The following is a 9,331-nucleotide window of genomic DNA, read 5'->3' on the forward strand; positions in this document are numbered from 1 at the left end:
TCCACTCTCTCTACCCTAAGATAAGTTTTCTCAGCTCTGGACCGGTTCCAGGAACCGTGATTGATAATCCTGGTGGCGCCCTGATAATTTTTATTGTTGTTAGTTTTGTTAGTTAATTTTAAAATTGATTAGGGGCTAACCTGAGCAGGTAAATCTGTTACAACATTGTCGAGGTAAGATGGGTGGGTACTTGCTGTCATGATCAAGTTGAGAATTTTGAAGACGTCCTCCAACTCGAAGTGTACCTTGATGATCTAATCTTGCAGTTAGTCTAGAGAGGGCATGAGATTTTGCTAGGGGTTTTCCTGACATTATGGTGCTGATCTCAGATGAGAAGTATGCTTGCTGAGTTGCTTTTATCCAAAATAGTTTTGCTTTCTCTAAGTCTGCCGGTCCAATTGGAGATGTTGATACGTTCGAGTTGGGGATCCGCTTGAAACATGAGATGGCTCGATGACATAGTGCTGTTATTCGTAGTAACTTGTTGAGGTCCTTGTGAAAGGTCTTTACACATGGAAGATCGATCAAGTCCCAGATTGTTGGTTGTATTACTGCTGTTAATGAAATGCCAGGTCGTTCTTCTAGATCTTCTGTTGGAGATGAAGCTACTGAGATTGGCCAATATTCAGGACATTGAGCTAACCAAGGTGGACCTGTCCACCAGAGATGATGACTAATTAGTTGAGAGGCGTTTAGGCCTCTTGAAGCACAATCTGCTGGATTGAGTTTTCCGGACGTGTATCTCCAACAGGCGTTTGAAAGTGTTTGATGAATAGATGAAACTCTGTTTCCAACGTATTCTTTCCATTTCATGGGGTTATTTTTAACCCATGCAAGGGTTATTGAAGAGTCGGTCCGTAGAAATACGGGGACATCTTGGAGTTCTAATGTAGATTGTGTATGCTTTATAAGATGGGCGAGAAGTACAGCAGCTGAAAGCTCTAATCGTGGAATGGTTAGTCGCTTGATTGGAGCGACTCTAGTTTTTGAGCAGACTAGAGTGACTTTCAACTTTCCTTGACAATCAGTGATCCTGAGATAAACAACAGCAGCCATTGCTAGCTGAGATGCGTCGGAGAATCCGTGGAGTTATACCGAATAAAAATTGGATTGCAGATTAATCCATCTTGCTATTCGAAGTTCAGTTAACTTTGAGATGTCTTCTCGAAATTTGGCCCATTGATTTACTGTATCAGGGCAAAGTTGATCATCCCAATCAAGCTTCTCAAGCCAAAGTTGCTGGAGTAAAATTTTTGCTTTAATAACCACTGGAGAGATGAGGCCGAGAGGATCGAAGAGTTGAGCTACTTCTGAGAGAATTGATCTCTTGGTTATTACTGCACTTTCTGATATGGAGCTTTGAAATGTAAACTGATCATGAGTTGATGACCAGGAGAGACCCAATACCTTCGATAATGATTCATCAAATGTGTGAAACGATGACTTGTCCTTGGATTGAGATGTCGATGGAATAATAAACTCTTGTGTGTTGCTTTTCCATTTATCTAGTGGAAGACATGCTGAAGCGCACATGCTGTTAAGCTGTTGAGCTATTGTGTTGAGATGGTCAATTGAATCAGCTCCACCTGAGATGTCATCAACATAACTGCCTTTTAGGATTGAATCAACTGCTAATGGGTAACTTTCCTTTTCATCTTCCACTAGTTGGAATAATGTTCTGCAAGCTAAGTATGGTGCTGATCGAGTTCCATACGTAACTGTTTTTAGTTGATATTCTTGGACTTCATTCTGTTGGTTGATCCAGAGAATTCGTTGTAAGTCCCAATCATCCTGATGGACTTGAATCTGTCGAAACATCTTGACTATGTCAGTCATGAAGATGAATTTGAAACGTCTGATGAACAGCAATACGTCAAATATATCTCTTTGAGTTTTTGGACCAGCATGCTGAATGTCATTGAGTGATACTTGTGAGGTGGTTTCACATGACCCGTTGAAAACGAATCTGAGCTTTGTAGTAGTGCTTTGTTCTCGGAGAACTCCATGATGAGGTAGGTAGTAGACTTGTTTAGGTTCAGGGGCTTCCTTTGGAACTGCTACCATGTGGCCTAATGTTTCATACTCGTGCATGAAGTCCATATACCGCTGTTTGAGAAGTCCGTCAGATTCCAGACACTTGAGAAGTTGTTTCAAACAACGATAAGCGATAGCTCTAGAATCTCCTAACTGTGAGATTTCAGCTGATAGTGATATTCGCACTACGTAGCGCCCTTCTTGGTTTCGTGAAAGTGTGCTAATGTAATATTCTTCACATTGCGCTTCTGCTAAACTGAGAGATGGCTTTGTTTGATTTGGTACTTCTTCCTGAATCCAGAATCTTGTGAGGGAGTCTTGAAGCTCATCGTTTGTCACAGTATGAAGAGACCTGAGAGGGAGATTTCGTGCTTGAGATGATGCTGGTCCAAGAAAGGCCCATCCAAAGATTGTGTGAATTGCTAATGGCTCATCTGATTGCCCTTTAATTATTGGAGATGTTTCTAGTATTTGATTAAGCGTATCAGCCCCTATGAGGATTTCAACGTGTCCAGGCTTCAGGAAGTCTGGCTCTGCTCTTTCTAGCTTGCTCAGATGAGACCAATGCTGGTCTGTGATGGAGACTGATGGAATCTTAGTAGTGATTTGAGGCAGGATATGTGCTCTGAGATGGACTTGTTTATGTGAGATGCAAGACTCAATGGTTAAGTTCGTTTGACCAAGAGTTTTGCTTGAAGACTGATTACCCACGCCTAGGATTGGTATCACAGCAGCTAGTTGGTTAAGTTTTGCTTCTTTAACTAGCTTGGCTGAGACTAATGTCAGTTCTGATCCTGGATCAATGAGAAGACGAGTTGTATGCTTTTTCATGTTAGGAGACAATACTAATGCTTTGCAAGTAGCCAGGATTACTGCAGTTCTTGTGTTAATTGCTGATAAGGCTATTGCATTTGCCTGAGCAGGCAATTGTTCTGGTTGAGATGACTTGGAGATGTCAATTATCTGAGATGACTGGTTTGCCTGAGCAGGCAACTGCTCGGGTTGAGATGACTTGATGATAGTAACCTTTTGAGATGACTGCTTGTATTTGGTGATGTTGGTATCAGTTTGAGATGCTCTTGATCTGAGATGTCTTCCTGGCTTGAGATGACTGCGTGGGTTTCGAGATGACGGCTGCCACCGTCATTGTGGAGCTGGCTTGTCTTCTGTCTAAGAATGTTGAGACAACGATGATAACTTTTCAGAGAAGGCTGTGAGAGATGTTGGCTTTTCCTTTGGTTTTGCAAACAAGCCGTGCAACAATGTGTGATGGCGTTCTTTACACAGCTTACAAGTTTGAGTGTTAATACACTTGTACAGGTAGTGTCTACCTAAGCAGTTGTAACACAACCGCTCGGTCTTGACTAACTGAAGTTTTTCAGCATCGGGCTTCGTTGAGAAGTCTGGACAGAAGGCAAGGTAATGATTCTTGCCACAGTACTTGCAGGTGTTGTTCAAGTCCTTCACCCATGGCTTTACTTCAGTTTGAGATGACGTTCCAGGTTGGTCTGAGATGACGTGATGTACTCTTGATGGTTGAGATGGCCTTGTAGTAGTTTTTGATTATTCCTCAATGCTTTCCAGAGCTCTGGCAGCACCAGTAAGAAAACCAGTTAGCTGCTCTAGAGATGGATACTCAGTTGCTGAACCAAGGTGCATTTCCCAATCTTCACGAGTCTTGGGATCCAGATGGTGTGTCATGAGATGGACTATCATTGAATCCCAGTGGTCAACTGGAAGTCCGAGGGCTTTCAGTGAATTAGTTGACTCAGAAACCACGTTCAGAAGTGCGTTGATAGTAGTTGATGATCGAACTCCTGGCGTCTTTAATCGTAGCAGCTTATCCAGCTGAGCTGCGATTAGAAGTCTCTTGTTTTCATACCTCTTGACAAGCATGTCCCAGGCTACTTGGAATGAATCAGCTGAGATTTTGATGTTTGAGATGAGACTAGCAGCATTTCCAGATAGACTATTTCTGAGATGGACAAACTTTTCTGCATTTGAGATGGCTGTGTTTTCTCCGATTAGAGAGGCGAACAAATCTGAGAAGGCTCTCCAATCTCCGAAATTACCGGAGAATGGTGGGATTGGAATCTTCGGTAATGATGATGGTCGTACGGCAGAATTCGCACTTACGCTAGTGTTAGCTAGAGATGCTCCATTCGCAGGAGTAGCTGCTTCAAGTTCAGCTATCCTTTCGTCAAGCGCAGCTTGAATATTAACAACGCATTGCATTGCCATCTCGTAGGCGTTATTCTTAACGTATGGGTCATCCAGAGGGATCTCAGCCTTAGATAAGATGATCTTCTCATGCTCAGCTTCAAACTTCTCCCAATTGGTTTTGAGCATTAGCAGCTTTGCCTTGGCCACGTGAATGTTGAAATTGTTGTGTGCTCCTGCGTTGATCTCCTTGCTGAGAGACATGATGAAGGTGTACTTGGACTGCTGCAGTGCCAATCTTGCCTGAAGTGTCGACATCTTTGAGGCTTTGAATGACTAGACTCCCCGCAGCACTTGGTGCTCCGCAATGCGCAGAGTCTTGAAATCCAATCTCAAGGAATATCACACCGGCTTGAAGAGATGTCTTGTAGTAACTACCCAAGCTGAAGGAAGATCCGGCTCGAGGGACCACGAGTTGTTCAGTACTAATACCGGTACCTTCCTTCAAACTTGGGTAGGTTTTCTTACAAATAAAATTATTTATTGGTCTTGAAAAAGACCGATTGGTTAAGACTACGTAGTAGTCTTGAGATGACTTATTAGTCACACGCTCTTAAATAAGAGAAAATGAATATTGAGCTCTGAAAAGAACTTTTTGAATTTTAGCTCTTAAAAGAGCTGATTTAATGATACTCGAACGTAGCTGAGATTGAGATGACTGGATAAAGACGTTCGATTGAAGATAGACAAGCTTTGCACGCTTGCTATCCTAAATACTGTACTGTTGATGTAAGCCTTGCTCGCTTACTGTAGACTGTTGGCGTATTTCCTTCTTCTTCTTCTTCTTCTTCTTCTTCTTCTTCTTCTTCCTCGCTTGATGGTTTAAAGTGGACTGTGGTATAGCTCTCCTCGCTACCTCCTTTTAAACAGTTTGTTGATTTGAGAGGGGATTAGAGTCTGTCAATTCACTGGCCCGGCAGCTCCGATGGACTGAGTGGGAGTTTCGAAGGTAGCGGCCCAATAACAATTTAGAATAATTTCCCACTATAATTGGAATAATTTTCCACTAGCTCTCTAGTTAAGGTCCGTGCTTTTGTTACTACCATGACTAGCTCTCTAGTCATGGTCCGTGCGATTTTTGATGCCAAATGATGATTTTGGCTTTTTTCAACACAGTATGTGTAACTCGCAGGCCTTATTACCCTACCGTAGTAAAATAAGGCCTATTTGCAAGATTTTCGAAAAAATTTAATTTTGTGTTTGTTTATGGTAAAAATCACCATTACTCCATTACATTTTATGGCTAATGTATTAATTCGAAAATTAATGAAAAATTGCAATAATTAAATGCAATACTTTTGATTTTTTTCAAAATCTCCCTTAGCTAGGCCTTATTACCCGCCGGTATCTTATAGATAAAATGAATGACTATAATACATAAGACTTCTGGATAACTTGAGAAACAGCATCGTGCATGCTCTAAATACAGCTTTTCAGAGACAAGCTCATTATTACAACTAACGACATAGAGCACGTGAAATTCAAGTTGGAGTCGAAAATCTCGAGAGTCGTTTATGAGCCTAGTGATTTAGAAGGGAGAGGGGTGGGGAACTACTGCATTCAGCATTTAAAGCCTTACGTTCCCACAGAACAATTCTACCTTCCAGTTATAGGTTCCTCTTCCTGTTACAGTTAAGTTAATTTTAGTTATAGTCAAGCATTGTTGTTACCGTTCACTAATTAGTTTATATTACAGATCCTGAATGTCATAATGTAGTCTAGCTCAAGAGATGGCCGACCTAGAGATAATCATCGACGTCTCCGACGACGACTCCGTAGTAGAGGAGCAACCCGCAGAAGAGCCAGGCGAGAATGACTATGAGAGTATTTATGACGATGTTATGTCCACCCCAAAATTTTTTTTCTTTAAATTTAAATCACCCGCGCAGATGGAAGACTTCTCCATGCGCGAAAGCCACAATAAAATATAACCTACGCGACTGCTGGTTGACTAGCGGGGACTTCTGCAATCTCAGCACCGCGAGTATTTAAAAGGGCGATCAACAGCCAACGCCTCGTCTTTGAGCAATTAATTCGACTTCCGCGTTTAATTGACGGACCCGTGCCTTGTAAAAGTCCCTCATCTTAATTTGCGCTGCACTTAAGACGAGTTCAGACTTGGTTCAATCGGCAGGCCACGTATTGGTCTTTGAGCAAGTAATTCGACTTCCGCGTTTACTTGACGGGCCCGTGCCTTGTTAAAGTCCCTCATCCTAATTTGCACTGCACTTAAGACGAGTTCAGATTCGATTCAACCAGCAGGCCACGTATTAGTTATTAATTAAAAATCTAGAGAACCGGAATCTCAAAGTTCTAATTTGCCCTGCACTTAGGCGAGAATCCGGGTATTAAGTTTAAATAAAATATCTCTAAAAAGCTAAATTTGCGCACTTTACCCTACGGGGGACTGGAGGACGTTAGCTCAAATAAATAAAATTCATTAATATAATTTCGATTAAATAAAATTTGTGAAAGTGTAAAAGTTTAGGTGTTTATTAAAATAAATCTTAAAAAGAAGTGAAATTCCATTCGAGTTCGTTAATTTCGTAAGATAAGAAGCCCTTAGAATAAGCAGCCCAAATCCACCCTACTCCATCCGCTGCAAGAACCAACCAAAGGGCCCAATCAAGGAACAGGCGCTAACCGCTGCCCTAAAACCACGGATCTGACCATCAATAAAGTTCCTGTAACAGTAAATACATCTACTCTCATAAAAATCCGTCAGTCTCAAACGAAGGCGTGGTAAGTTCGTATCTCGAAAACGTCCCACATAAATAATTAAAACAACGGAATTAAAACCTCCGTTGCGTATTCATTAAACTGTTAGTCCAAACCTCCACCGTTTACGCTACCGCTCTAAAAACGCCCTTGGACATAACATAAAGAACACTGGTGGCAGCGGTGGGATTCGAATACGAAATTATTTAACTTTTGTTTGAGAAAATCTTATAATCTCTGAATATTTTCTTTTCTATTTTTATTTTCTATTTAAATTCCACTGTCTAAATAAATTCAAGTCTAATTGTGTTCAATTTTGAAATTTTAAAACTTTTCAAAAATTTTTTTTTCCTTTTTCATCATTTTCGTCTTATTCTCAAAATTTTAAATTTTTCTTTAAACTTTATATAAACCAATAACTCCCGAAATTTTATAAAATTTGCTTTTTCTTCATATTTATATTTTTATTCAAAGGAGTTATTGAATATTTAACTATATCATAGATATTATTTTCATCAAGTAGTCTAAAATTACAATAAAGAAATCGCTTACGTTTCTTTATTCGAGGTGCGGCTTGTCTTGTACGGACTTGCACCAACATTCTTGGTCAGCAGAAATGATTTAAATTTAGAAATATTTTCTTTTCACTGAATTTGCAAATAAAAATAGTTGTAGAAAAAATTTACAAAAAAAAAGGGAAATTTTTTTTTTTAAAGACTCCAACAACTTTCGTTCGTTATTCATTTTATCTAAATCAAACAAATTAAAATTCTCTGTGTAAAACTGCAATTTTATCATAGAACGAAATTCGAGTCTTACAAAATTTTCTCTTATATTTCGACATATTTTAAATTTCATAAAATTTATATTTTGCAAAAATTTCCTTTGTCCGGAATTCTTTTTCAAAAGGTTATAGAACTCAAGTAATATCGTTTTGCAATCGTTTTTTTTTTAACTAATATACTGTTCTTTAGACAATAAAATATCGCAAAAAGAATTCGCTGACGCGTCTATACCCGAGTTGGTCAACACCAAACGAACTTTCGAAAAGACAGCGGCCACTACTTTCTACGAATACTTACCAGACTTTTTACGATGCCTATGTAAAATGAGAAGAGCCGAAACATTAGACGACATGTACAAGGCCATCGAAAATGACGCGTACAGAAGACCAGACGGTAGACGCGCAATGAGAGACAACGGAGTCATACCAGGCGAATCCCTACCGCCCTCCGTAGAATTTCACAGACGAACGGGACAAGACGGTAATAGACGCTATCCACAGATGCCGAGATCTTCTCGTGACTACGATGACCGAGGTAATTATCGCGAATTGCCTCGCACTTTATCATACCACGAATACAGACAAGTCCCAGAGACATTCACTCATAGACTAGTACATCCGACGGACTACTATGAAGACCCATACCCTGACACTTATGAAGAGAATTACTATGGTCCGAATTATCAGAGGGAACAGCAGATTTTAGGCTCCACTTTCGCGTTCGGAACCGAACGAAACCCACAATATACACCGAGAAATCAAAATTACTATCAACCTAGAACTTTTCAAAATTTTAACCAAAATCATTATCATCCTGGAGTAAACGGTCCCACTAAAAGAGCGGTTCGCTTCGAAGACGACGAAGATTCCGAAGAAGCCAAATTACGACATAAAAGGGACCCTTCGGTAGTCTGTAATTGTCCTTTTTGCCCTAACGGAGAACGACGAGACGCCTACGACCCTTTAAACGGGACGGGCGCTCGTCAATAGGAGGCAATGGCGAGTATGCCCGTCCCGTCTCCGATTACACCTTCGAGGAACCCCAACAGCTATCATCAGTATCAAAGGGGTCCATATCGGGGCTTTCAAAATCAATACCCCCGACCAATCCTCCAAAACTCCCAGAGGCCAGACCTAGAACACCATCCAGAAACGAACGAAACGATAACTCAACCGAGATTGGAACAACGAACCGACCCGAACAACGTAAAACCACTACTTGCTCAGCAGAACCCGCCATTGATGACGGCAGGAGAGTTACGAGCCCAGGGAAGGGCAAACCAAAATGTCTAACGACCGGAAAAGGCCCCACGGTCCACATACGAAGCCCAGCATTTCGTAATGGAGGGGTAAACGCACTCCTGGACACCGGCTCCGACCTCAATTTACTCTGCATCGAAGAACTATGCGACGAAGTCCTCTGTAACATCGAAAATACAGGAGTAGTAGGAGGCATCGCTACTAGCTCAATGCCCATAACAGGTTCAATAAACTTAAAAATATTCGGAACAAAAATTACTTTCCATCTCGTACCGGAACCACCCGGAGGCTATAAGGCCATACTCGGAAATGAAT

At 40.9% G+C, this 9,331-nt stretch overlaps 3 protein-coding genes across 3 annotated transcripts; all 3 read right to left on the bottom strand.

The window, feature by feature from the left end:
• Positions 1 to 135: 135 nt before the first annotated feature.
• On the bottom strand, positions 136 to 1,056 carry LOC141533456 (uncharacterized). The gene has a single exon (XM_074252349.1). The coding sequence runs from the start codon at positions 1,054 to 1,056 to the stop codon at positions 136 to 138; it is 921 nt and encodes a 306-aa protein (XP_074108450.1).
• A 33-nt stretch (positions 1,057 to 1,089) lies between these two features.
• On the bottom strand, positions 1,090 to 3,505 carry LOC141533457 (uncharacterized). Its single transcript, XM_074252350.1, has 2 exons — positions 3,476 to 3,505; positions 1,090 to 3,168 (listed from the first exon to the last, which is right to left on the bottom strand). The coding sequence occupies exons 1-2, from the start codon at positions 3,503 to 3,505 to the stop codon at positions 1,090 to 1,092; spliced, it is 2,109 nt and encodes a 702-aa protein (XP_074108451.1).
• Positions 3,506 to 3,597: 92 nt separating this feature from the next.
• LOC141533458 (uncharacterized) lies at positions 3,598 to 4,512 on the bottom strand. The gene has a single exon (XM_074252351.1). It carries the CDS (start codon positions 4,510 to 4,512, stop codon positions 3,598 to 3,600), a length of 915 nt encoding a protein of 304 aa, XP_074108452.1.
• Positions 4,513 to 9,331: the final 4,819 nt, after the last annotated feature.

Source organism: Cotesia typhae, unplaced genomic scaffold (genome assembly GCF_013202065.1).
Source record: "Cotesia typhae breed Kobodo isofemale line unplaced genomic scaffold, CoteBio_Ctyphae contig_9, whole genome shotgun sequence".
In the NCBI taxonomy this organism is placed as follows: Eukaryota; Metazoa; Arthropoda; class Insecta; order Hymenoptera; family Braconidae; genus Cotesia; species Cotesia typhae.

Bases quoted from the DNA above. Each gene is read 5' to 3' on its own strand.
- LOC141533458 (XM_074252351.1), bottom strand. From the start codon at position 4,512: ATGTCGACACTTCAGGCAAGATTGGCACTGCAGCAGTCCAAGTACACC.
- LOC141533457 (XM_074252350.1), bottom strand. From the start codon at position 3,505: ATGGGTGAAGGACTTGAACAACACCTGCAA. The intron at 3,169-3,475 runs GTACTGTGGCAA...TGACGGTGGCAG, and splicing joins GACTTGAACAACACCTGCAA to CCGTCATCTCGAAACCCACG.
- LOC141533456 (XM_074252349.1), bottom strand. From the start codon at position 1,056: ATGGCTGCTGTTGTTTATCTCAGGATCACTGATTGTCAAGGAAAGTTG.